We start from the raw sequence: 26772 nt of genomic DNA on the forward strand, positions 1-26772 counted from the left end.
CGCGATGTCGACTTTTGGCTTCGTGCCTGATCTTTTAGATGAGCGCTACCTCGGACGAGTGCGAGATGTGGTTGGCAATGTCGAGCCTATGCCGAAGCTTGTCCCTTACGACGAGTACAAGCAGGCCGTCATCGTCTACCGCATGGACAGCGAACACGACAAGTTTTTGTTCCAAATTCAAGAGTATACAAAACTCATGTCGGAGCTGTTAGGCAAAGAGCTGTGGACGTATTATGTGCAGTGGGAGGTCGACAACAGCAACAGCGTTCCCATACCCACGCCAAAGAAGCCTCGACTACAAATCCCCCAGCACGAACCTCCTGCCCCCGAAGACCAGACGCCAAGGCGCAAGCCTATAATCGATCAAGTCGACCGAGCCATCATCGACCCGGAACTGATACAAGAAGAGGAAATGCTGAGAGTCCTCATCAACATTGTGCAGGTTGAGAGTAGCATGGTGCCCAATGTTGTAGAATGGCTTTACCGCTGGATCGACTATCTGGAGGGAGACGGGAAGGCTCTGAAAGCAGCGCTGAAGTGGGAGATCCCGAGCTTGTGGGACTTCGACCATCACCCGCTTGTGGTCTCCGGCGAGATGAAACGGAGGCTAGAGGCAATGAACACGGAGATGAGCCAAGAGAAAGACGCGATCAAAGCGAATGTTAAAGATGGAAACGGTACGGCGCTCAACAAGGCTCGGGAACTGATGCAAGGATCGCCGACGAAGAAGATGCGCGAAAAGCCGAGCCTTGGCAGCGTTGGAACAAAAGATCGAAGACAACGAGCGTCTGAAGTACCGCGAAGTGAGATATGGTATTCGACTACCAAAGGATGAACAGCCGCTTCCACCTCTCTTCAACATCCCCCTAGACGAAGACAAGCGCAAGAAGTACTACGACGCCTGCTACCGATCACGCCACCGCGCTCTCGTTCTCCTTCTCGAAGCCGGCATCAGCTTGCAGCAAATCAGTAGTTACGTGAAGAAACAAGGTGTCCATCCACGCGATACACCAATAAACGAAACAGACAAGGAACTGATGGGTTTGAAGCATTATCGCAAGGACGCAGAGGCCGGCCAAGACTATTTCAAGCTCAGAGCGACGCAGCAGATACGGACGCTGAAGCAGACTGAGATCGCCATGAGCGACGAACTGGCTCTTGAGGGACAACAAGCCACCAGAGCTAGTGTCGCTCCACCCCGGTCGTATGTGACCGATGTCCCACATGCGCCCGTATACGTTCCCCAAAATGTTGTTGCTGAGAGCCTATGGAGCAAGATACAGGCGGCGAAAGCAAAGAACGTTGATATAACCAACTACGTTCCAACGCCGCTTGTTGGAGGGATGAGAAGCGCGTACCTGGAGCTTGCCCGAGACAGACGAGAGATGAAAACTCCGGTCATGTCGGACTATCGATCGAGAGGTCCACAGCCAGACCTTAATTACGTCCCACACTACACGTCAGACCCCGAGGGAGACTCTGAGGAGGACGACATCGATGCTGATGAGAGTGAGGAAGGAGGAGACGATAACGGCGATGACGATGATGAGATGGATGACGGAAGCGGCGATAATCTCATACCATCATCAACACATTCTGCGAGCGCTCCAACATTGAACCACCCATCCGCACCGCCCAGCGCTACTCTATCCAGCGTACAATCACCTGTCCTCAGATTCGGGGGACCGCCACCTACGGGCCCTAGGCCAGTACAGTTTCCGCCGTTCCCAGCTCCGGTAGGGCAGACGCATCCAAATGAACCGCTGACAGATGAGCGAAGGGAGGAACTGAGGCATATGCTTGCAATCATAACGGCACCTACTCAAGCACCAGCGGCCAGTCATTCGACTTCTAGACCGTCAAATCAGGCATATTCGAGCATGGCGCCAGCGAACGTGAATCAGACAAATTACTTCGTACCATCTCAGCAAACGCCAAGGCCTGCGACCACAAGCATGCATGCTGGAGGAGCAGGTTCACCACAGGCTCCTAGGACCTCAATGACTTTTCAGCCCCCAGTGTTAACTAGACCAACATTGAGGCCCATCGTCCCGGAACCCCAACGACCGACTCTGCCTGGACAGTCTCCTCATGCCCAACCGCTAGACTCTATTGCGCCTCCAGCTTCAGGGCCAGGAAGATGGACTATGGAGCACTTTCAAATCAATTCTAGGGCTCGGCCTCCACCACATCCAGCTCCTTTTAACCCGCCACCTGGGTTCGCTTCAAGTGAAGTGAGGTATCACAATTCGAATTACCCTAATACCAACCCTCAGCCTCCTCAGATCTCACGGCCTTCACAAGCTATGATGTCAAAGCCACCCGTGCTTGGGTTTCCTCCGTTACCCGGCAGGTCGAATGCATATCCTCCGGTAAATATGAACAGTATAAACGATCCACAAGCTGCTCAGCAACGTCGTTCAACCCCAGTACAGGTCCCGAACCAGTACGCTCCTCCAGTCATGCAGCCTCCGCGACTACAAACCCCTGTAATACAGTCACAGGGACGGCAACCTCCTACAACGCAACCACCGAGACAACAGTTCCCAGGCATGCAGCCACCAAGACTACAATTTCCAAACACGCAAAACACTTCCCAGAATGTACACCCAGCACCGTCTTGGCCCGCAGCTCCATCAAATACAGTGCCTACAATGGCCATGACCACTCCATCTTCTACACCACCACAGCAACCTAATCAGCAACACCCAAACGCTCAGGTCAGTCGTGCGCGAGCCATGCTCCAGGCGGCCACCAGACCAACAATCCCAGTACCTATGCCGCACTCAATGCCACACTCAAACACTGGAAGAGTACCGTACTTCCCAGATCCACGAGCAATGAACCAAGTCACTACACCAGGAATCCAGCGTAACGCCCCAGCACCTCTGACTCTACAACCCTCAACCCCCACCCCCACCCCCGGCCCCCTAACATCACTCGCCGAAAGCATACTCGCCACAACCCCCTTCCGCTCCACTGCCCGCGGCACCCCGATACAAATTTACTTCCCCAAAATCGTCGTCCCAGGAAACGGCATCGGGCCCGGCGGCACCAAGCTCGGCGACGACTACCACATCGAAACCGACGCCCTAATGCTCGGCCACACGATCCCCGGCAGCGGAGAAATCACACTCGAGCGCGCGCTCTTCATGCCGCTAGGCTGCTGGACAAACACCATTAAGCGCGTGCGTGCTGGCCACGCCGACGTGCTCGAATCATATCCCTCCTCTTTCGGATACAATGATATTAAGCTTGGCGAGCCGAAACCCTGCCATCTCGCGGCTTACGCCAAACTCTCAAAAGCACTCTCATTCATGGTGAGCGCCCCGAAGGCGCGCGAGGAATTGTTGACGAAGCGCTGGCGCGTGACTCCTGGCCCGCTGACGCAGATTGATCGGGGCGCGGTGTGGGAGGGGTGGGGTGTTAGTATTGATCGGCCAATTGGAATGACGAGGGCGGAGAGGGAGGGTGTGATGAGGATGAGGTGGGTTATTGATGATGGAAGTGAGAGGGTGAGGAGTGTGGAGGAAGAGGAGAAATGGAAGGAGATGGAGGATTTTATGGAGGAGGAAGGGGAAGGTTGGGATTTTGAGGATGATGATGAAATGGAGGAGTAGGCATATGGGTTTACGGTGACACGGTGGATAGTTTAAGAGTAAATGCGTAGTTTCGGATTGGACAGGTTACGCCTTACATCGCCAAGACGCCACATCCTTGATTGACCATGCGGTATGAGCCAGGAATCCTACTGCCGGGTTTATGGCGAGGTCGCTATGTAAATTACCAATCATGTCAGAGCCAACATTTCCAGTGCGGCACAGTCGCAACCACGCTTACACTTCGTTACGTTGGATACTCCGTCGGCGTCGGTATAATAAGCAGCACCGTCCCTACCTCACATAAGAACACTTCATTACAAGTTGGTCAACTGTGCAGCCGCTGCAATGGATCCTCGCATCTCCAATTTAATTTCCTCGCTCGCAGTTCCCACTGCACAAGCTGAAGCGATCGCAAATATCTTCAGTGACGACCTCAACCTCGCTGCATTCTTGCATGGAAGATCTTGGGATACTTCGTCACTCACAAATACAGCCTGTGCAGTACTGAAGCTCATCCTAGGAGAAACTAAAGTAGTCACAGATTCTGCCCACTCCTCCGAGAACTGGTCAGTTCATAGTCTCCTTGGACTTTCAAATCCCTTGATACTTACCCGGTGCTTAAAGGTCCCAAACATGCTGGAACTCACCCACCTGCACAATCTTAGCCGAGAGCAAGAACGACGTCTCTATCGCCCTCAAGACGATTAAATTCTTCGGACTGAAGTTTGCAGTCCGTAGCGGAGGACATTCGCCCAACCCCGGATGGTCGTCGATCGGTGAGGCCGGCATCCTCATCGATCTTCAGAAATTGAACGCGATCAGTTTGAGTGCAGACAAGAAATTTGCTACTATAGGACCTGGAAAACGGTGGGGAGAGGTTTACGAAGCCCTGGACCCTCATGAGCTGAGTGTAGTCGGCGGCCGTATTCCTCAGGTCGGCGTGGGTGGCCTGATTCTTGGAGGCGGGTTCTTTCATTTCTCGGGGAAGTATGGGCTTGCGGCGGATAATGTGAAGAACTTCGAAGGTCGTGCTCGCTAATGGAGAAGTCGTGGACGCCAACGCTCAATCGAATAGTGATCTGTTTTGGGCGCTGAAAGGCGGAGGGCCAAACTTTGGTCCGTCGTTGGGTCTGCATGTATATTTGCTTTGCTGATGATCAACTAGGCATTGTTACGGCATTCGACATGTACACTGTTCCGATACATAAGATATGGTACACAGTGTCTGTTTATAGCGCCAACGATGCCGAAGCCTGCATCGAAGCCTTCGCAGACTGGCAGAAATCCGCATCTTCCGACCCCAAAGCCACTGTGGCCATGATCATCCGTCTCGACATCATCACCCTAGGCTTTCTCTACGCCGAGCCCACAACTCCTCCAAACCTCTTCACAGCTTTCGAAAATCTCCCTGCTCCTCTCGCCGTTGCTGTTCCTCCAACCACCGGCTCAGTAAATTCTCTCTCGCAGATCCTAGCATCGACATCTTCCCCAGAACCCATGCGGTGAGCTTCTCGTTAACCAGAACATCCACGCTACTCCGCTGACCAAACCCCAGCCACGACTACCGGGGCGTCAGCTCCGCCGTCGACACCGAACTCTACAAGGACGTCTACGCCGTCTGGAAAGAAAAAGCCACCGCCATAAACGCCAGCACAGGCGCAAACATGACTTTCGTACTTCAGCCTATCATTCCGGACATGACCGCAGCCAGCAACGCCGCTGGCGGGAATCCCATGGGTATTCCGGCGACGACGCATCAATGTACGTTACTTCTACACATATCATCTACCATGGTCTGATGTGGGATTAGGGTGGACAACGCTAGTGGATTGGACCGATCCCGCCGACGACAACGCAGTACGCGCTGTACCAATTGCTGTCACTGAGGCGTGGGAGCGGCTGAGCAAGCAGCGCGGTTTGGACGTGCCTTTTATCTTTGCGAATGATTCGTCGCGCGATCAAAATCCGATTGCGTCGTATGGTGAGGGGAATGTGAGAAAGTTGAAGGAAATTGCGGAGAAGTATGATCCGGGGAGGGTTTTTCAGGAGCAGCAATGTGGAGGTTTCTTGCTTAAGGACTTGTAGGGGTGGTGGGATGTTGGACGTTAGTGATCACATTTGGTGTTTGTTTATGTATTTATACAACCAAGCCAGGCTAACTAAATGTATTGAGCATGACCATGAGACAGCATGCATCATACACCTCCCAGATTCATAGGTTCGCTACCCCATACATTGGCGTCACATAACACAGTAATCGTTGAGATATGAAAATTTCTTCTTGTGTCATGAATTTGTGATGATACATAGAACTTCTCCGCACAGCAAGCTATGGAATGAATAAAATAAAATAAGAGTAACAGAATACCTGGCGCCACTTCGTTTTATGCACATAGGTATCTCTTCCATAATAGTCATAAGCTCTAGGCCTAATGCTAATCCAGGGGATATGCTTCACTGTCCTTGATTCTCATTTTACCAGCAATCCAGCACGTCAATATCGTGCCTACAATATCGCTCATGAGGGGAAGTACGATGATCAAGACGACTAGCGCGATAAAGAAAGACGTGTCGTTGCGCTCAAATAAAAGTATAATCGTCTCCCCATAGAAGTATTGTAAAGCAAAGCATATAGGAAAGATAATACTCATCATCTAGAAAAGTTAATGTCTTCTAATCAAGTTGGTACGATGAAGTTAGGACCTCACCTGATCATTCGCTCTTCTTGAGCGACGTGATTCTTGCAGTGCTAGTGAAATTCCTTTTGCGGCATTATTCAACCTCTTCTCCAGCTCTTGGATTTCTCGACTGATGACATTTGTTTGAAGGTTTCTACCATGTCCTCGAATGTACGAATCTTGGTCATTGTAATCATCTGGCAGTATCGTATCGACAGGAAGCCAAAGTGATAATCGAGCTTGAAGCGGCGTATATATTTTCGGCCAACTCACGGTAAAGTATGATCCCGATGGTTGTTTTCCACGTGCGATACGATACCACAAGGAGGATAAGTCGCAGAAGTGCAGTGCTGTTATTACGATTATGACGCCAATCGCTGCAATCCTTTCGAGATTTGACCTCGTTGGAAAGCTGGACAGTAGTTTCCCCCAGGCGTTATCACTCGCAAAGATCCAAGGTGTGGCCATAGCCCTTTTCGCTGGTGGACGACTAATTGAGCATTGAGACGCTGTGGTTCCGTTCTAGTCGTATACACACATTAGTGTTGTTCATCATGGCCACGATCACAAGGTACCTGCCTCGAAGTTCTTCTGGAATTCGCAATAATCCTTCTTGGCAGTCCAACTAGCGAGGCTATGGGTGTGGACTGTGTAGTACATGGTCGCACACGCCATTACTGTTGCGAAAGTGTGCCATGGCTTTGAAAATAGCCGCAACTTTGTGGACCACCCTTTCGGATTCGTGGCAGGGGTGATTGGCTGCGCGCTACTCGTTGGGGCCGTGGTGGTAGGTGGGATATTTGCGTTGGTAGATGAAGTGCTTGCGGGTGCGATGGGTGTTGAGGAACGCGTCGCAGATAGTATGGGTGAGGAGGTTGCAGTCGTGAAGGGCGAAGACGGCGCGCTTGTGATGGGAGTATGTGAGCAAGATGAAGAGGAAGGCGCAAGCGTCGTCAATAGTGTCGCAAGAGCTAGTGGCTGTGCGGATACGCTCGAAGATAGGGAAGACGGTGTAGAAGAACGAGAAGGCCTTTGTGGCATGTTGCTCATGGTGTTGCCCGACATCACGCGCAGAAGTGAATGAGGGGGAAAGCCCTCGCGAACAGGATGGAGCAGGGAATTGGTGGCGATGCTCAGCCCTTCTAGTCGTTGTCGTACTGTTGTTCTATTGGAGTGTCGCGCAGACACTGCGCCTCCATATTTACCCCACCATTCAGGCGGGAACAGGACCCAAGAGCAATTTTGGACCGCGTGAGAACTTGAGGTAAGGAGTTGTATACTGTAGGTTGAAGCCTTGACCAAAGGGCTACCGTATTGAACTCGCATCTGAAATATTCAAGAGATTTCGGTTGCCAGAGAAGTCGTCTTCATGCGCGGGTACAGTATGATGTACTGCGCAAAGCTTCTCGCCTGGCTGGAGATGGTCTATGCAACAAATTCCAGGAATTACGTAGGAGACGCGTCGCGGGTGCTTTACTTCATCAAAACCATACGATTCAGGCACAGGCATAGCAACATCGGGTTAGCACAAGCATTAATCTGGAGCAAGGACAGCCTTGCGACTAATCTCAGGGACAAGATCTACGGCATAGGAGGCTTGGTGAGCCGCGGACTCGGTGTAGAGATAGAGATAGACTACACGAAGCCGCTTTGTGCTGTGTACTGTACCGCGACTTGTACCACATTGGAGAACTGGTGTTCCAGAGGTATAGCCAATCTCTCGATCGCCGCGGAGATCGTGGATAGTATCAGTAATCTGCTACTTCCCTCTAAGTCGACACAAGCATATCGCACATACTGTGAGCATGCGATCCAACTTCGTCAGGGGCTTCGTCCAATCGGCGCTTCCGTGCTGTCTTTCTCCAGATCTGAAAACATCTGCGATGGCGAGAGCTCCGGTCTGAGAACTCATTGATTCGGGCTGCGAATTTGGTAAAAATGTACGTGTACCACTGAGTCGCTTATTACTAGGCGGATTCATTATATACATCTCCCTCCACCGACCTCCGGATTGATTCTTATAACGAACACAGCCGTCGAAGCTTCAGGGCGATCGTCCTATTGCATACCATTTTTTGAATAGCTTACGTACATCTATGTATTTGCTTATTTCATCACTAGTGTCATAGACTCTCTAATAAGATTTTAGTTTTGACTGTTTGCTGAAGTTTAGAATCATAATTAATATATTGACGTGAGGAAAGATAAATAATGATACTACTACAAGCTTAAAAAAATATGGATAGATAATAAGACTATGACTAATAGAGGAACTAGTACTCGAAGAAGTATCAATGAGCCCTACTAAACTTGTCCCACTTGCTCGATGCTCTCCACAATCGCGTCTTTGTACGCTACCATACCCGGACTTCTCGGATGAAAGGTTTTAACCTGCCGTGTTGGTGTGAACCATCCAATGTGCTGACTCGTCACATTTTTACTCTCGATCTGTGCATTTGCTTCGGCAAGATATGTCGCTTCTGTTCCGTTGCTGCTTTCTGCCACAGCCTCGGCGTAATAGCACAACGAACGTAGGTAGGGATCCGCGTCTGAGTCTAGAGTTTTCCTGCAATCGGCATCTGGAAGAGGTATGCGCCCTGCATCGATAATTTGCTTGATTTCAGCCGTCTCAATGGCTGCGGTGTTTACGCTGGACCCTTCAATCGAGACATCAGGCCAGCCACTGAGAAAGAGCCATGTGCTGTCGACTTCTGGCGCGGGCTCGTGCCAGTCGCCTTGCTCGCACCAGCGATGTGCGTTGAAGCGGGCGTTGACGTCGACGAAATTGATCTGGTAACCACCGTGTTCCTTGTTTGCTTCCGTGACTGCTGATTCGATGACTTTGTTGAGATCCTTTACTAGATCATCAATCTCAACACGCAGATCTTGCTTGAGGTAGACAATGCGGTTGAAGAACGGGTCTGAGGATGGATTGTAGCCAGCCCACCAGTAGTGGAATGTTGATTTGTCACAGTCAGTTGTAGCAGTGTTGAAAAATTCAACGTAGCTTGTGACGTAGAGTCGGAAGTCCTGTGTTTATGTAAGTATATGATTGAATACAAGGCCATGGTATGTCGACTCACTGATCTACCAGACTTCTTCAGGATCCTTCGATAGGCGGCTTTTAGCTTGGACTTCATCCCATCCGATCCCTGATCGCTCATCATGTCTCGAGCTTTTTTCTCAACATCTGTACAGAGCGCTCGCATCGTCGAGCCCCAGCGTGCTGTATTGGGGGTAATTATGCAATCGTAAACCAGATCGCTAAACCCAACGTCGTTACCGCCGATGGAGACAGTGCCAACGTTGGTTCCATTTGAGTCTACCCATTCGTCAATTTGGCGATTCAGTCCCTTGATAGTGTCACCGGAGCACACTTTTCGCTCATAAGGAATGCCTTTATCATTCCATGACTTGTAAAGCAAATCCCCGAAGTTGTTTTCGCCTACTCTGCAAGCGTCTCCGCTGGTGGTTCCAGTACCCATACCAGCACCATAAGAATCACCAAAGTGAACGTACCCTACAATCTCCTGCCTAGGATCGTCAAATATGGTGTCATCGTAGATTGGACAATCAGCCCTGGCATACGGAGCTTCAATTTGGTCACGGCGTCGCAAAACCTCTGGAATAGGAGTGCCTGAAACAACTGATGTTCCCTCGCTTGCAGCGGGAGTGGCTGGAGGTAGCGTTGGGGTCGGTTCAAATGTGAAGAGTGGTCCCGGGAGCGGTGGTAATGGTATCGCCTTGTTGCACTTATCACTGAAGTAGATGCCAGCAGCAGTGAGCGCATAAGAATCGGCGTTAGTGCCTGACCTCTTCTCGTCGCATAGACCGTCCTTTCCTTCGGTGTTACCGCAGAGTGGATTCTTATCATTCTTGTACACGGTACAACCACGATCAAAGAGACCGCGAGCCAGCTGGTAACATGCAGCAAAGCCATACGCGTAGTCGAGACTTCTGGCATATTTGTCAGTGCTGTAGAGTAAGTATCTTGTATTGGCACTTACGGGTCCTCGTAGAGCATGGCATATCGAGTATGTGTCGTTTCGTGAACAAGAAGGGCTGCTTTGGATCGGTGAGCTTCCCTGAGAGTCATCGAATCACACTCCTTTGCTCTGTCGTTAGTTGCTTTGATATCACCATCCGTAGCAAAAAAACGGTCGCAAAAGTTCATTGTCCTCCTATCGTCGCCCATGTGTGCATAGTAACTCTGTTTCCTGCAAAATTTCGTGTCGTTGTCGCAGGTAACAGCAAAGATGTACAGCTCTTCGGTTCCAGACATCATCTGTGTAATCTTCCCGAAAACTTGCGAGGTTTCATCTCGGAAGGCTGGCGCATCTCGAAGACTTTGTGCGAAGAAGTTCTTGAAGTAATCACCTTTCTCAACGTCCTTGCTTGCTGTTGTGGCCATGTCTGAGGCTAATTGCATTTCTTCTTCGATAACAGCTTTGTGGTTATCACAAGTGTTGTCTACATAATGCACTGTCAACGCCTCTGCACAACCAATTGCCAAGAGGGAGTAAATGATGTGTGTAAACATGACTGGGAAGAAGGAATGGTAAATTTTGTGATGTGTAGTGATTTTACTGTGACATAGTATATGGTTTGCTTCTTATGTAATTTTCTCATGAGCTATAGCCATCCTGATGGCAAGCACATTGGCCTCCACGGTAAACATGGACCTGCAAATTTAAATCTTACGGAGTATGTGTGGAGGCGGAAGCCGCACAGGCCTTGGGCGTTCGAACAATCATGAAACCGAACGATGGGGGCTGAGGTTATTTGTAAGATAGCTAAACTTACGTGCGAATCCATGTTCCGCCCTGTATGGGGTGTTGCGATAGGTCCTTGGGTTTGGATACAAGAGCCCCGATGCGAACCTGCCCGCGACTTCACATCTTGCTCGTGAGGAAGAGAATGAATCGAAGTCTTCTCTGCATGTGATTTTAGAATCGTGTGGATATTCAAAGCGATATGCTTTGTTGCTTGCCTCGGCTCAACCGACTGCGCTAACCACATGGGAACACCTAGAGTGAACGCCACCTGGGCATCACACGGCTTAACTCTTCCCCTGTAACTCGTAAGTCGGCCTGATATTGAGGGCGAAACTCATTCGCACGTTTCGCAAAATAGCAAAGAAGGCGCGAACTGCGCCTCGGATAGCGGCTAGGTAGGGACCATCTACACCCCCGTCAGCAACAGCCCGCTTCGGCGCTTAAGACCATCCTTCTTAACACGCACAGCACCAGTAGACGGACGATAATACATACCGCTTCGCGAACTGTCGCTTCTCACATCATTCATCACAAGCTGAAACATGGATGAGGAATTGGCTTCTCACGTGAAGCTGTCAGGAAAGACGGCGCGGTAAGCATTCTGCTTGGAAAATACGTCCAATGTAAGCTCATAATGAAGCAGCCCACATATACCTCAGCTCCGTCTCGAGTTGAGCGCAAGCAAGAGACTGTCCTTGACGGTCCCATATCATATTTCCTTCACCTTCGAGCATGAAAGTGGTCACGAGGGCATGCCGCTCATCCTCGAGTGGAGTACTGTGACACACGGGTTCAAGATGCCAGGACTCGTGCTTCTCCGTCATACGACCGTCGGACTCGAATCAATAGCTGTTGATCATTCAGAGCGACTAGATGTAAGCCGACACGGACCGATAGTAGTCAATGGGTGGAACGAAAATCTGTGGGAGTTGGACCCTAAAGGATCATTCACACTCATGAGCACATTGCCTGGTAGATATCAAAAGCTACTCGAAACCGATGAAACATACACATTACTGTGGCCAGGCGCCAAGATTGCATTGTGGGAATACGGCACGGTGCGCGAACACATGGGCCAAGAGCTCGACGACAAGGACCAGCCTCTGCTCTTACCTGGTGGACCTCACATCACCTTCTCGACTCACACTGAAAATGAGCCTTGGCCTGACCGGGCTGCTACAGAAGCTCGAATCGGGTTTGAACGAGCCAATTTCGCAGAAGAGACTTGGCGACATGAACAAGCAAGAGCGAAAGATACATTTCCGCGTGCGAGTATCGTCGAACGCGGTACTAATGCTCCGGTACTTACTCTGACACTTGAGTGTCCTTCAAAAATTTGTCACGGGGAGACCGTTGAGGCCGTGGTAAGAGTCACGTATGAAGCTGAGGCAAGCGCACGACCCGTAACATTTCATACCAATGTGTTCCAGGACAACAATAGCTACCAGACTGGAAGACTTAAAGACGGTAACTGGGTAAATTATGACGATGACAGCGGATGCGGATACCGGATTATGGACGACCCCGACGTGCTTGTTGCTGTAGGTCAAAGCGAGCATTTTGTCAGTTTAGAGCCGGGCGAATCGTGGACGACATCGCAACGTCTAGGAATTGACTGGTACGGAGTTCCAGATGATGCCAAATACGGCGAAGTTTTCCGTTACGTCTTCTGTGGTGAGACGTTGGACTGGTGGAATTGGGGGTCCAAGGCTGAGCATGAAAAAACAGTTGTCAAGCTACCCTGTTTTATCGATGGACCTGTGACTGATCCGAAAGACAACGATGGAAGGCCAGCATTCATTGTGCCAATATCCAATGTGGTCGAGTATACATACACAAAATAGACACAGATTTCTTTTAGACAAAGACCAATGTAAAACAATCGGCTTTGAACCATTTCCACGTCTGTGTGCAATCTGCAAGGCTGGCCCCCAAACGTCAGATTAGAAACTTAAGCCTTTGTCTATCTTAGTCTAGGCACGTTTCACCGCACGATTGGGGCCGAATGATTTTAAAAATGCGCAGCAAATCACCGCTCATCCGACAGTCTTGTGATGTTGATGACTGCGCCGCGGGGTCAGCATCCGGATTTAGGCAACCTTATCATGCACGCACTATAATAGTATACCCCATGACAGCAAGAACAGGTTCTGGGGCATATCTTGTGTGCTGCAAACCTCACATTTCATCATTCTACAATTCTCGCCTAGGTAACCATGGCTATCCTCGATGTACCCAACTGGGTCCGCATGTTCGTCGACCACCACAAATTGTGTTCCCTTAATACTAATGCTGCATAGACTTTTACTCATTACTAGTGCAATTTCTTTCATCCCCCAACTGCTTCGCACCATCTCAAGGAAAAATAGCACTGGCATATCGTCATTCTATGTGCTCTTCAACCTCATCTCCACCACTGAACAGTTCGCTTTGACGTTCTTTTTCATCGTGAACTACCCCAAAGATTCCGACTTCTTCGTCCACAATCCGAAAAACGCTGGTGATTGGATCAACTTCGCGCAGATGAGTGTGATCGTTGTCTTGTGGTTGACATAGTAAGTTAACGTGATCTTACTTCTCACCTAAACTACGGTAATCTGATCTATACACCTAGCTTTGTCGTATGCTTGTACTTGCCATCTGATCATCGCGATTGTAGCGTCAAAGTCGCAATTGGGACGTACATCACCTTCTTGCTCGTCTCCGTCATCCCAGTTTTTAGCGACGCCGCTTTCGCGAGCAGGGGACCGGACCGCAGAATGGAAATGGATATATTCTTCGGTGTCCATTCGCAGTTCCTAAGCTGGATTATCACCAGCTTCAACGTCGTGGCTGTCTACTTCCAACTCAAGGAGACACGGTTACGCCCACAAGAACGGGCTTTGTCTGGCCTGGGATTGGCGGTACAAGCAGTGATCTTTACAGTAGTGGCATTTTCGTGGGTTGGACGAATCAAGTTTCCATATCCTGACGGCGAAATTCCGTGGACATTCCTCTCGACTTGGTACCAACTAGTTGGCTGGGCGACTGTTAACAATGGCATCTTTGCGCTGGGTCAAGCGATCTTGCTTTGGATCATAGCAGGTCACCGTCTTGACGAACAAGTTTACGGCGAAACTGAGCCACTATTGCGTGCATGATAGATGTCGGTAGTTGGAAACTGGTCGTATGGCGTTGGGTAGGCTGCGCATTTGCCGGTGCCTACTACCTAGGTACACAGCCTCGCATGCTGCGCCTTCACAGTTTCCAGCTACCCCGCTCCGCTAGCAGGCTACAACCAAACCTACACATCCACTTAAATACAAATGCAATCGCTCTGTACGTCAGTTAATCTGCCAAGATTTCTACATAGACTTGCGTCTACTACGTTGTAAGCTCAAAACGCGTTCCAGATACCGTCATGGATGAGTCGATGTCCAACAACCCGACCTATTTCTACAGCGCATTGGAGGGACCACGCTCCTTTAGACTGCTTAGACTAGCTCAAGATACGAATTGTTTACAATGCATGAGCTACACGATTGAAGAGTTCGAAAGAGGAAGCGGCCATTGCCCTTCTTACACCGCTCTCTCCTATGCTTGGGGAAACGTAAATACCACGGCATCAATTACACTGAACGGCTATCATGCATCCATCACGAAAAATTTACATGAAGCCCTACTACACATTCGACGCATACGGCCGTACTCACTGCTCTGGGTGGACGCCCTCTGTATTGATCAGAGCAACTCGAACGAGCGTGGCCACCAAGTTTCTCAAATGCGAGCCATCTACAGCGATGCCAGCAACGTCATATCATGGCTTGGTCCAGGCGCAGAAGGAACTGACCGGCTCTTTGTCTTTCTGAGAAGTCATCACGACTCTTGCACTACAAAAGGTGGAAATGATGGGAACTGTGGCTTCATTGCTGATCGCGAGCTCGCCGACGCACTACAATATCTTGAGGAACGACCTTACTGGCACCGCATCTGGGTGATACAGGAGATCGTAGTGGCTACGAGTCTTGAAGTCATGTGTGGTGATGAGTCGGTGATGTGGTCGGTTTTCATCAAGTTTTGGTCTTTAGTCTGTAGAGACCATTTCAAGAAGATCCCGGGGATGAATCGCCGCTTGGCGCCATTTGGCCACTCCTCAGCCATAATACCACTGATAGCATGGCGTAAGACCAATATTGATCTGGCACATGCCTTAGAGCTGACTGGCTTGAGCCGCGCAACTGATGAACGCGATAAGGTCTATGCGTTACTTGGTTTGGTTGACTGTGGAGCTGGCCGTCATATTGTCGTCGACTATACGATCTCCGCGTGCAGGATATTCTTAACGGCGACACACGCCATCATGGATGACTGGAATGAGAACGACACGGACATATCGAAGAAATTGAAGCTCGAAAACTTGCTTTCCAGAATCAACACTGAGTCAAGCTCACGCCAACAGCTTCCAAAGTTCCGTGCTAGATCAACAGCCAGCCAAATACCAGAGTGCAATACCATCGCCCATTTACGTCAACGAGTTCGCTTCTTGTTACGCTATACTGCGCGGTTGAAGTTCGTTGTGCCAAACGATGGCGGGAACTGTGACGGCGAGACATGCGGATCGTGGGCGGCCATGTACAAAGCCGCAACGATCCAAAAATACCCCAAACCCAAGTATCAAATGTTCGGCTCATATGGACACGCAAACCAGGACCATGCTGCTGTCAACAGCTCTGTCACATCGGAACGGCAGCCAAAATCTCGACGTGAAGCTTCGCGAACAGTCAGATCCAATATAAGGCGACCAGACCGAAAAAAAAGGCCTGCGATTCCCGATAAGGTCTCAGATGATGCGGTCCAAGGCTGGATACAGTATTACCAGCAGGTCAATAGTCTGCATTGATGCATCACAAGACTAGGGATAAGAAATGAAGTCACAAAATCGCATAACCAGCGTAGACAGACTTGTGTAAATCGCTGGAAAAACCCATCTCGGTTCAAGCATCATACGAACACGCGCATGCGGGCTTTCATCAGTACCTAACAGTCCTTTTCACGCAATGACAGGCTCTTCTGGTAGTAAGGCCACTTACTAACAAACAATCCTCAGTCTAAACTACATTTGCTGATTTAATAAACCAAGATATGCTGTATCATTTTCCCCGCCCTAGGAACTGAAGAGCCGCCTATGATGGCTTAGACTCCCGAAAGTGAACAAGACTTTCTGACTACGGTTTATTGTGCTGGTAGTGTACCCTTGAAGTGTGTCATAACACGCCTTGCGGAAGGGTACCTGCATAGAAAAACACGCCTAGCGTATCATTGATCAGATCAACCATAAAGCTCATAGAGCATCTAGCGCTCTGTAGCTAGCTCCAGTAATCTATCGAGTAACTAAGTATCGAAGGGTGTGACAGGTCGTGAAACCGCCGAGGTGTAAACTTGTGGGGACAGTGTTTCGTGTCATCTGGCAGTCTGAGGTAAAATCACAACCATGAGATCGAGATCTGCACGACCTGTCCGCTGGTAATTTTCAGGAAGATCTATCGCAAGTCACAGGGTTGGCCTAGTACATGCCGTTGTATGCTCAGAGCCATCGTCAGCTGACTTAGTAGAGAATACGCCCGACCAGGCTAGGCATTTCACGATTTATCAACAACTACCAGGCGGATTATCGTGGCGCATGGCAACATGAATTGCCTTTTCCAAAGCTCGTATTGCAATGAAGTTGGTCTAACCGGTCGAACGCAGGAATGCTTACCTCTTCCAGGGCTTTTGTTGTACGGTGGTGAGACTTTTGGACACTGCGCACTGTCATGTCCAGTCTCCCTTGAAAATGACCGACTAGAAAGAATCGATGGGATAAGACCCACTCAAAAACGTATGCCGAGGTCGTTGTAGCGGGCGCTACCTAGGTATATGAGTTGTGGCTTGTCGGTTGTTTATTCCGAACCGCCAAGCCCTCCAGTGTTTCTTTTACCTCTCCTCCTCAGGAACCTGTCAAGCACATCCCAGAGAACCATCAAAAAGCTCACGTATCGCATATCTTCTTCGAATTTGCGAGCCGAGGCATGCCAAATAGCGTGGTACAACGTCATTCAGATGTGGGAATTGGACGGCTGGCGTTGGCATTGATGGGTTTCACGGTTGGAAATGATGTGTAGCTGTCAATCAAAGCAAGAGGATATATAACATGAAATTGCGCTCAAAAATTTCATAGGTACCAGCAGAGATCATTTCAAGATAATCACTCATTTGCAGTCAGACTCTGGCATCCTTCCTTAACAGTCATTCTTGATATCTATTCCCACTTCATCGCTATTTTCATTCTCTCATATAGAGCCACCATGAAGGTCTCATCAGTTCTCAGCTTCTCTTCCATCTTTGCGTCAGCCTTGGCCTTCCCTACCTATGGCAATGTTAACGCCCGCCAAACCTGGCAGCCTAGGAACTGGACGGCTCCAGGCCCGAATGATGGTTAGTAGAGATGTCTAGCACATTTTCAGTCGTGATAAGAGCATCCCACTGATCAGTGACTCAATAGCACGTGGACCATGCCCTGGCATGAACACTCTCGCCAACCACGGGTATTTACCGCATAACGGGCGGAAGATCACACGCGATATCCTCGCCGATGCAATGCTCTCGGGCTTCAACATCGCCAAGAGCGACGCCATTATCCTCTTTTCGCAGGCCGTACGCACCAACCCGGAGCCGTTCGCACGTACGTTCGACCTGGACACGTTGGGCCGTGAGGGCGTACTGGAGCATGATTTCAGCCTGAGGTAAATACATCATTCGTCGATCGCCTAGCATATTTCGCACGCTGACGTATCGACCACCTACAGTCGATCTGACCGCTTCTTCGCCAACCCTCTCCCATTCAACGAAACCGTCTGGGCAGAGACAGCCTCCTTCTTCAAGACACCAGAGATCACCATACAACAGCTGGCCGACGCCCGCATGGCACGGCTCGAAACATCGAAGCGCACCAACCCACAGCACAAGACATCGGCGCTGGCTGATGGCTTCAGTTGGGGGGAATGCGCTTCTTTCTTTGAGATAATGGCTGATGGCACCACGGGCACGGTGAGGAAAGACTTTATTGAGTACTGGTTGCGTAAGTTTCAAAATCCATTCAGCGGATGGATAGAGACTGGTTGCTGACGCATATCTGCTGTAGGAAACGAGCGCATGCCTACTGAGATTGGCTGGACTCGCCGTCCGACTGTCATGGAGACTAGCGAGCGTACCAAGTTCACGCGTGCTTTGATGGATGCTGCTGGCCAGGGTACTGGCCTTTCCTTGTCTTCGTGAGCGACTTTGGCAGGTTGTAGCTGTTTCTCACTTGCTGGAAGCTGAAAAAGAAAGGAATGAGTACAGTGTACAAGCTGAATGTGCTCGAAGAATTTCATTGTGTATATATTATGGGCTATAGGCGTACAGGTCCTATCGTTATCCAATTAAACAGGTTGCTTTTGCTGAACAGCTCGGCCAGTCAAAGTCTGCCGATTGAATAAAACAAGTGTTTTTATTCAATATTCGCGTCTCAGAAATCCAAGCGCCGCCAGGGCATGTACCTGAGCCACCTGTACCAACTCCTCAACCGCACAATACTCATCCGGGCCGCCCATATTGAAAGGTGTCAGGCCAAGCACAACCGTGGGAATTCCCTTTTGCCGGAAAAGTCTCGCGTCAGAAGCTCCGACGCGCATATTTACCACGGCCTTGGAACTAATCATATCTTGCGCTGCACTGAGCGTATACTTGACTATTTCTTCTGAAGCGGACGTCCAGGTTGGATCATAGCGCTGTAAGACGCCGAATGAGATTCCCTCGAGAGGATCAAGGTGCTCGTGAATGTACGTGAGCACTTCATCCGTGGAGATTCCATACGGCAGACGGATATCCGTCTTTGCACTTGCAAAATCAGGCACGAGATTCATGCTCGAACCTCCCTCTATCGTGCCCAAATTCACCGTGATGCGTCTCAGCACATCAGCTTCACCCGCGCCAGCCAGGTCCTCTGAAACCGGTTTCGCCGACTCAATCGCCTTCCCGACTTCCTCCACTCCTCGTACTTCCAGCTTTTCCAAGTCCTTGATCCTCTGGATAGCGCTGATGAGTGTATCAATCGCGTTCCGTCCGCGGTGCACATGCGCCCCATGCGCCGCCTTGCCCGTCGCACAGATTTCCACCCACGCCAGGCCTTTCTCCCCGACGCGGACTACGAGCGGAGAGCCAGCGTCGCCGACGATCACGGCATCAGCGTGTTTGACGACATCGACGTGATCCAGCATCCACTTGGTACCCAGATGGCCCATGGTTTCCTCATCGCCAGCCAGCGCGAGGACAATTTTCCCATGCCACTTATCTTTCATCTGAGCGAGCGCACGCATCGCGATGATACTCGCCGCAATCCCGCCCTTCATATCCGCACTGCCTCTTCCATAAAGCCGTAACTTGTCGTCTGACAAACACCCTTCGAGAGCAGGAACTGTCCACTGCGCGGTGTCGCCAATGGGATAGGTATCTAAATGCCCGCTAAAGAGTAATGTTTTGCCAGGCCGAGACGCATGGATGGTGGCGACGACGTTCACGATGCCCGGCGCCGTCTCGTGCAGGGATACATCTGCATTGGGGATGTGTTCTCTGATCAAGGCAACCGCCGCGGCTGCTGCGGAGGAGACGTCGCCGGGCGGATTGGGTGACGCGGCTTGGATGAGGGTTTGAGATCTTTGGATGAGGAGAGGAAGACTGGAGGAGATGGATGTACGGAGGAAAGTCTTCGCGGTGTCGAATTGTGCCATGGGGAGAATTGGAATGAGTGGTTGAGAGACGGCAGTTTGGTATATGGATTCAAGCTTCTTTCATTTCTTTTTTGCCGCAGTCTCTTGATTGTACTCGGGGAGCAAGACGAGTTTTTCGGCGATCAATTTCTTGTTGAAGATAGGTGTGTGTACTTCCAGCTCTCTTCTCACAATCGTGTGTGGCGACTTGTTGATGTGCAAAGTTGGTAGAGTGAATGTTCGTCCGTGCGCATGCGTGGAGTGATGGGAAGACGTGTGCCAGGCTTTCCTGCAATTTGCTGACGAGGCGGGGTAGCCAGATCTATGGTGGAACAGGAGACGCTCGACAGCTAATCAAGAGTGTCAGTGCAGACAAAGTCTAGTTTGCACACATTTAGGAATTCAGGTTGCAAACGCTCATCGTCAAGATATCAGAGAAAACAGTGATGTGAAGAAATGAATACCTCAGCCTACAAAAATATACAAGATAGCGTTGCGAGTGTGCAAAAATGCATGGTATCCCAACAGCTACAACATCAACAACAGCATTCCAACACCTTCAAATCTATACAACGAAGAGCTCTATAGCCAACAACTTATTTGTTGGCCTCGCTTTCCCTCCCCACCACAGGGTTATGTCCCTTCGGATACTTTGAATCGCTCTCGAGCGTCTCCTCAGGCTTATCTACACCACGATTCAGCGCAATTCCCAACTCGAACAATTGTCCACACGCCTCATCGCCATCAAGAACAGGGGCTGGGTTCGACTTACCATGTCTAGCGTACAAATGGTACTCTTCATCTGTGTACTTGCCCACACGTCCACTCTCCACGTCCTTGCGTGTGAGGCTGAGTTTGTTCTTGGGCAGGCCCATGGAGCCGAGGAAGTGCACAGAGTTCTTCCACTCGTTTTCCTTGCGCGTGGAGCTCCAGTTGAGCTCTTCGGCCATGATGTCGATGACGCGCGGGAGGGCTTCGAGGGAGGCTTGCGCGTTGAGGAAGGCGAGACGCATGCGGCGCGCGATCACGTCGACGGCGGTTTGCGCGTACTCGTGGCGCACGCAGTAGCGGACTTCGCCATCGATGTATGGGTAGAGGCTAGAGATTCTGGTGCCGCGAACAGGGAAGCGTTGCTCAGTGGGCGCGGAAAGGGCAGCGACAGTCCAGGCGCGGTCACCATAGGCCTGGCAGAGGTACTTGGCGACATCAGTCTCAATGCCGTAGTGCTGGATTAGGTTGATGAAAAGGGTCTTGGAGTAGCCATGGGCACCGACGAGACGGACGCGGTGAGTCTGGCAGGTACCGTCAAGAGGAGCTTCGTCCTTGACTTCGGTACCACTGATCAAGGTAGCGTCGGTTAGCGGGCTGGTCTTCAGACCAAATTCCTTAATCGCCTCATCGACAGTCTCCTCGGCCATTTGACGGTATGTAGTCCACTTGCCACCGGAGCAAGTGAGCAGACCAGAGGGAGAGGTTGTGACAAGATGGTTACGGACGAGACCCTCAGTCTTGGGCGCGTTGGGGTCCTTGACGAGAGGGCGGATACCAGACCACGCGGCAAGGACATCTCCTCGCCTGACGTTGATCTCGGGCTGCAGGTAGCGCTTGACTTCCTTGAGAATCCAGTCGATCTCGTCTTCACCGGCAACGGGGTTCGGCGTGATTTCACAAGCAGTATCCGTGGTACCGGCGATTGTGTTTCCTTGCCACGGCAGGAAGAAGATGACACGTCCGTCCGAAGTGTTGGGGTCAATGAGACCCATGTTCGCGGGGCTGTAGAATCCAGGAAGAATGACGTGAACACCAGAGCTAGGTGCGACAATCTCTTCGATTGTCTGGTCGTCCATCTTTCGGATAGAGTCGGTGAAAGGTCCAGTAGCGTTGATAACACCCTTGGCCTTGATGGTGAACTCTTCAGCCTTTTTGCCATCGGTTTCGACAACACAGTCCTTTGCCTTTGCTCCACAAAGGCGACCGTTAGCATCCTTCTCGAGGCTTGTGACCTCGAGATGGTTAACGACTGTTGCGCCGTAAAGCGCAGCGGTCATAGCGAGAGAGACGTTCATGCGGGAGTCATTGTGTGCACCATCTGTCATTGTCAGCCAAATTTCCAAACGTCTCATCGCCAATCATACCGTAGTAGACCAACGCTCCAACCAAGCCCTCCTTCTTCAGCATAGGGAATGCATCCAAAGCCTTGCTCTTGGTCATAAAGTACGAGCTCTCAATGTTCTCTGAGCCAGCGAGGAAATCGTAGAACTTGGTACCAGCCCAGAAGTACGGAGCTTGCCACCACTTCTGGAGCGGAATCATGATGGGTAGCCATTGCGACAGATGGGGAGCAGTATCCAAAAAGTAGCGACGTTCGCGGAGAGCTTCGACGACGAGGGCGTATCTATACCGAGTTAGCTCTATCCAGTTCAGAAGTTGAATACGGCTTACTGGTTGTAGTCCAAATTCCACACAGCCTTTTCCAAGTATCGTACACCACCGTGTACCAACTTCGTACTCTTACTGCTCGTCCCGCTGCTAAAATCATCCCGCTCAACAAGCGCGACCTTCAATCCTCTAGTAACGGCATCAAGCGCAATTCCCGCGCCCGTTGCTCCACCACCAATAATCAAAAGATCATACGGCTCTTCTCCCGCATTCTCCTCTGACGCCGGAGCAGCCCCTTTGCCAAACAGGCTCCTCGCCTTATCCTTGACACTCGCAACGACGCCGCCGCTGCGCTTCAATTCCGCAATCTGATCCTCCCTGCTCTTAGCATGGGGGAACTGTGGCGGGCGAAACACGCCACCCTCACCGTACGTAGGCGGCGGGACGACAGCAGCTTCAGTCCCCGGGATATCACGCGGGCGCCATGCGAGGTAGAGAGCTGTGCTGCCGAGGGCGCCAGCTCCGGCTGTGTAGAGCAACGGCTTAAGTACGCGACTTCCTCTTAATCGAGCCGCCATGGTAAATTCTGCGCTCTTGCTTTCCTTCTAATGTGTATGTATGTATGCGTGTGGTGTAATTATCGTCTTTGTATCGTATTGTATCGAATCAACAATCCCAGAGGCTCTGCCTTCACATGCGCGGTCCAAGTCAGCGGCCGCGCTCCGGAGCCCAATCCCTACGCGCGAAGAAAACATACCTCACAAAGCGACAATCTTACGACGACATGGCGAGCGTTTGCGGCGCTCGCAAGTATACCAATTTTTATCCGGGGGAAGGCGGTTTAGGGGAGGAGTTGTAGGAACAATGTTGAGGCCAGCAGGTGTGGAGCTCAAAAGTTTGAACAGACAGCTGCGCTATGCGATGACGACTGGTGGCCGAATATACTCCACCTCGGTGGACCGGCCTAATCTCCCCCGATGTTTTGGGGCTCCCACGCGGGCATCAGCATGGACATTGGGTTTGGGGGTGATTAATCTCGCAAATGGAGAGCCCGACAACATTTGTTTACAATCTCTTTATTTAATGATTTTGTCTTCAATGCTCGTGAAGACTTGGGCAGGCTGTTGCGATTGACAGTCGTAAATGGTGCCGTAGCCGGTCGATCAGTGGGATCCGATAACCCCACATTGACACTGCCAAGGAAACAGAGCCTCATCAAAGATGGAGCCCCATCCTTTTTACGTCGTGGTGACATATGCCATTTTGAGCATGGGATTGTGAAGTACTACTCCGCTCTTGATCCGCAAACCCCATGTTTGACCTTGGGTTCAAAAATCGTGTTGTTCAATACTGCAGAACAAGAGAAATCGCTTCTGGCACTTTTGACGGGATACCCAAAACTGCAAGCCGGGCGCTCAGATGTCGCCTCGTGGCACGGTGTATCCGTTGGGCTGGTTGAAGGGGCATGTACCACGTCGCCATGAACATCTATACTCGAAATGGAAGTATTTCAGAAGTTATGATGCATAAGATGTGCAGCTTACAAGGACGAGCGGTCAACAATCCAGCTTTCACCACCCACCATCCACACCCAAAATCAAGTCAAAAAGAAGACAGTAATCCTTTCTGTATAAACTGTTTTTGTGTAATTTTTGCACAGCCTGTATGGCGTCTCTTATTAATACATCCAACGTCCCACATCCAGTCCGTAACCCAACATAAACCCATCCCAAATCTCACTCATAGAAACAAAAGAAAATAAATCCAACACGCTCAAATCCGAAGCACCCAACTCAAAAGCACAACATCGAGCGCCACTATAGCCGCTGCAACACACCCCACGGCGCCCTGATGCACCCACCCGAGTCTCTCTCTTCTCGTCTTCATACTAATAAGCGCCACCAACACTAGCACCATGGTACATATCGTTCCAAAAAGCACGCCGACGTCCACCGCACCGCGCTCCTTTTTACGACTTGTCATCGTCATAAGACCGAGTATGACATCGATGACGATGGCTGTGGCCAGACAGGTAAGGTAGAAGCGCAATTTGGTCATTTCGGTCTTGTGCTGGCGGACCTCGAGCTCGGTGAGGAGCGACCTACGCTCCTGCAGAGCTTGGGCGTCGCGCTGAGGGTCACGGAGAGTGCGGAAGAGGCTGCTGAAGTAGCCTTCTTGTGAGGACTTGGCATTCAGGGTGGGCATGGTGCCGTAGCCTGCGGATTGAGTGATGGGTGAACTGTCCAGTGTACCGTCGTCGCTTGTGTCGGAGCCGGGAGATTGAAGGAGTGACTCTTCGTCAGGTTGCTTTTTGCGACCGAACCACTGTTTGGTCTTTCTTGATATAGCCTCGAAGAGCTCTTGACCAGGAAATTTCACGGGCGCGTCTGGGTCTACATAGATGTAGTAGCCGCCCGTGTCTTCATCTTCAGGGTGATCGTATTCATTCCAGTATCGCTGCGGTTCTGGCTCATGTTCCGCTGAGCTTATTGGGGGCGGGTACTCCGCAAATGGTTTTCTGTGCTTCTTGCGGAAAGCCTGTAGTGACGGCGCATCAACAAGTTCTGAAGTGACAGACGAGTCGCCAGTGTGATATGCGAGTGGGCTTGTTTGCCCGTCGTATGACGTGTTGGAGGTAGAAGTCATTGGTGGGGAGCTCTGTGACATTGTCTCGGTGCTGCTGCTCTTGATGGCCTTTCGACTTCTCCTCTTGACCAATTCTGGTAATTTACGGATATCTTGATCCAATAGAGGTATCTGGGGAACGTTAGTGGATTTTCAGGGATATGCTGGCGACAGAAACGATGCTCAATCACAAGTCGACAGAAGAGTACTTACCCAAAAGGGCGAGGTCATAGAGGCAGGCTTGCAGCAGGTCCAGACAGCATGAGATTCGATAGAAAACCCTCGAACGCGCTCAACCTATGCTTGTTAGTTGGTGAGCCTGTAAGTACAAGAGTAGGGCAACATACCAAATGGCTGCGATCAAGAGTCTGAATGAGCGATGCCGCATGAGCACCCTCCCTACGGACCTCAAGTATAGCATGTGGGAATTTGATAGCGTTTGAGCGAGCAGCAGATGGCCAATCGGCATTGGCAAGGTCCTGGCTCATGGAACCTTTCATGTAGACTTCCTTATCTAAGGTCGCCCAAAGACCGGCTCCAGAATTGTTTTGAAGGCCTACAAAGCGAGTGCGCTTCGACCCAACGCCTGCAATCGGCTTTACTTCTTTGTGTTCTGTGAGCCACTGGCGAACAGCTGCGAGTTCGTTGTTGCTGCGACTGGCTTGGTCTTCCTGTGTGCCACTAGCCTGCGTCTGTTCACTCCAGAGCCCTGGTAGAGTCTTCAAGCTGGTTCTAGCTGTCTTCACTTCACTTTCTGTTTGCTTTTGATCATTGGTATCGATGCGAACAACCACTGCAGCGTCACCCGACGAGATACAATGCACATTACCAGCAGCTTTGAAGATGGCATTGCCTTTCGTGGCCTCAGTCGAGCTTATCGTGCTCGCGTTCTGCTTGAAAGCAAACGCTTCGGCGTGGTCCAAGACAAGAAGGCCCACTTCGTCTCCGTTTCCAAAATACTTATCTGTGTTTGCTGCAGACGATTTCCGGCGGGTTGGCGACGGGCGTGCAGACTGGTTGCGCGACGAAGATCTGGTGCTACCAGTATAAAGCCGCATGTGTTGAAGAAGCAATACTTGGGTTTCCACAAAGTGGTCGGGATGTATCCAGTAGGTTGCTCTGGTGCCATTGGACCCGAGAGGAACGGTAGTTAATGCCGTATCAAAGTCCAGGTCGTCACCTCGTTGCAGAGCCCTCGCGATGCTGGCTGCCGCCGATTGTGTATTATCATGTTTCGTTTCGGCCGCCGTATTGCCATCGCCATCGAAGACTGCGCGAAGAGCGTCTAAAACGTCCTGGTATTGCTCAAGTAGATAGCCCAGTCTAAGCTTGAACAAGCTGTCGGGTCGGTTCTTGATCTGCTCTGTGAAAGCTTGAGCCATTTCCCTATCACCTGTCCAGCGCTTGTACTTCTTCAAGATCTTGGTGAAGCCAGTTTCCTGAGCGACTTGAAATCGAGACAGCGAGCGGATCTCCTCTCCAGTCCTGTGTGGTGTCAGTTGACCATGTCCGGATGTAAGTACCGGAGCACTCCACGTACCGATTGACGTCCGCATCTATCTTCGCATATTTCTCCACCGTTCTGGCCGGCAAGCGGGCACCATTTGGGCCTGCGCGCTGCTTCTGCCGCAGCTGCTCTAAACTCTTCTCGATGTGTTCCAGCCTTCGCTCAATCTCGCCACTCTTGCTGCGTACGAACAGGTTGATCCGGTCATGCTGGGCTTGGAGAACTTGGAGAAATGTCTCGCCGAATGCTCGCTCGCTGCTCTCGCCCTGACCGGGGATCGATACGGCTTTGTTCGTGCCGGGCGTCGTCTGGTGCTTGATCAGGTCTTTAAGGTAATCATAGTCGATGTTGTCTGGCGCACGATTAGCCTAAGGACTTTGGGCAGAAACAAGGCTAGCACATACAATGTCCCCATTCTGGAATCGACCGCAAGCGAAGGGT

The 26772-nt window shown here is 50.8% G+C and overlaps 13 protein-coding genes across 13 annotated transcripts; 7 read left to right on the forward strand and 6 right to left on the reverse strand.

The window, feature by feature from the left end:
- Positions 1-4: 4 nt before the first annotated feature.
- SNOG_05189 (hypothetical protein) lies at positions 5-3620 on the forward strand (the record flags this gene model as incomplete). Its single annotated transcript, XM_001795546.1, has 2 exons — positions 5-677; positions 757-3620. 2 exons carry the CDS (start codon positions 5-7, stop codon positions 3618-3620), a joined length of 3537 nt encoding a protein of 1178 aa, XP_001795598.1.
- Positions 3621-3947: 327 nt separating this feature from the next.
- SNOG_05190 (hypothetical protein) lies at positions 3948-4641 on the forward strand (the record flags this gene model as incomplete). The annotated part of the gene is made up of 2 exons (XM_001795547.1): positions 3948-4168; positions 4227-4641. The coding sequence occupies 2 exons, from the start codon at positions 3948-3950 to the stop codon at positions 4639-4641; spliced, it is 636 nt and encodes a 211-aa protein (XP_001795599.1).
- A 146-nt stretch (positions 4642-4787) lies between these two features.
- SNOG_05191 (hypothetical protein) lies at positions 4788-5687 on the forward strand (the record flags this gene model as incomplete). Its single annotated transcript, XM_001795548.1, has 3 exons — positions 4788-5104; positions 5158-5363; positions 5413-5687. The coding sequence occupies 3 exons, from the start codon at positions 4788-4790 to the stop codon at positions 5685-5687; spliced, it is 798 nt and encodes a 265-aa protein (XP_001795600.1).
- A 691-nt stretch (positions 5688-6378) lies between these two features.
- Positions 6379-6955, reverse strand: SNOG_05192 (hypothetical protein; the record flags this gene model as incomplete). The annotated part of the gene is made up of 3 exons (XM_001795549.1): positions 6379-6519; positions 6554-6789; positions 6856-6955. The coding sequence occupies 3 exons, from the start codon at positions 6953-6955 to the stop codon at positions 6379-6381; spliced, it is 477 nt and encodes a 158-aa protein (XP_001795601.1).
- A 91-nt stretch (positions 6956-7046) lies between these two features.
- SNOG_05193 (hypothetical protein) lies at positions 7047-7479 on the reverse strand (the record flags this gene model as incomplete). Its single annotated transcript, XM_001795550.1, is given in 2 exon segments — positions 7047-7419; positions 7439-7479. 2 exon segments carry the CDS (start codon positions 7477-7479, stop codon positions 7047-7049), a joined length of 414 nt encoding a protein of 137 aa, XP_001795602.1.
- A 1105-nt stretch (positions 7480-8584) lies between these two features.
- SNOG_05194 (hypothetical protein) lies at positions 8585-10691 on the reverse strand (the record flags this gene model as incomplete). The annotated part of the gene is made up of 3 exons (XM_001795551.1): positions 8585-9310; positions 9364-10255; positions 10288-10691. The coding sequence occupies 3 exons, from the start codon at positions 10689-10691 to the stop codon at positions 8585-8587; spliced, it is 2022 nt and encodes a 673-aa protein (XP_001795603.1).
- A 906-nt stretch (positions 10692-11597) lies between these two features.
- On the forward strand, positions 11598-12899 carry SNOG_05195 (hypothetical protein; the record flags this gene model as incomplete). Its single annotated transcript, XM_001795552.1, has 2 exons — positions 11598-11647; positions 11699-12899. The coding sequence occupies 2 exons, from the start codon at positions 11598-11600 to the stop codon at positions 12897-12899; spliced, it is 1251 nt and encodes a 416-aa protein (XP_001795604.1).
- Positions 12900-13271: 372 nt separating this feature from the next.
- On the forward strand, positions 13272-14195 carry SNOG_05196 (hypothetical protein; the record flags this gene model as incomplete). Its single annotated transcript, XM_001795553.1, has 3 exons — positions 13272-13306; positions 13356-13610; positions 13715-14195. The coding sequence occupies 3 exons, from the start codon at positions 13272-13274 to the stop codon at positions 14193-14195; spliced, it is 771 nt and encodes a 256-aa protein (XP_001795605.1).
- Positions 14196-14455: 260 nt separating this feature from the next.
- SNOG_05197 (hypothetical protein) lies at positions 14456-15934 on the forward strand (the record flags this gene model as incomplete). The annotated part of the gene is made up of 1 exon (XM_001795554.1): positions 14456-15934. One exon carries the CDS (start codon positions 14456-14458, stop codon positions 15932-15934), a length of 1479 nt encoding a protein of 492 aa, XP_001795606.1.
- Positions 15935-17378: 1444 nt separating this feature from the next.
- SNOG_05198 (hypothetical protein) lies at positions 17379-18348 on the forward strand (the record flags this gene model as incomplete). The annotated part of the gene is made up of 4 exons (XM_001795555.1): positions 17379-17508; positions 17576-17816; positions 17880-18151; positions 18215-18348. 4 exons carry the CDS (start codon positions 17379-17381, stop codon positions 18346-18348), a joined length of 777 nt encoding a protein of 258 aa, XP_001795607.1.
- A 218-nt stretch (positions 18349-18566) lies between these two features.
- Positions 18567-19841, reverse strand: SNOG_05199 (hypothetical protein; the record flags this gene model as incomplete). Its single annotated transcript, XM_001795556.1, has 1 exon — positions 18567-19841. One exon carries the CDS (start codon positions 19839-19841, stop codon positions 18567-18569), a length of 1275 nt encoding a protein of 424 aa, XP_001795608.1.
- A 411-nt stretch (positions 19842-20252) lies between these two features.
- On the reverse strand, positions 20253-22777 carry SNOG_05200 (hypothetical protein; the record flags this gene model as incomplete). Its single annotated transcript, XM_001795557.1, has 4 exons — positions 20253-20505; positions 20593-21909; positions 21956-22215; positions 22263-22777. The coding sequence occupies 4 exons, from the start codon at positions 22775-22777 to the stop codon at positions 20417-20419; spliced, it is 2181 nt and encodes a 726-aa protein (XP_001795609.1). The 3' UTR covers positions 20253-20416.
- Positions 22778-23972: 1195 nt separating this feature from the next.
- On the reverse strand, positions 23973-26746 carry SNOG_05201 (hypothetical protein; the record flags this gene model as incomplete). The annotated part of the gene is made up of 4 exons (XM_001795558.1): positions 23973-24919; positions 25228-26309; positions 26365-26699; positions 26732-26746. 4 exons carry the CDS (start codon positions 26744-26746, stop codon positions 23973-23975), a joined length of 2379 nt encoding a protein of 792 aa, XP_001795610.1.
- Between the last annotated feature and the right edge of the window lie 26 nt (positions 26747-26772).

The sequence above is a fragment of the Parastagonospora nodorum genome, assembly GCF_000146915.1.
Source record: "Parastagonospora nodorum SN15 chromosome Unknown scaffold_7, whole genome shotgun sequence".
NCBI lineage: Eukaryota > Fungi > Ascomycota > Dothideomycetes > Pleosporales > Phaeosphaeriaceae > Parastagonospora > Parastagonospora nodorum.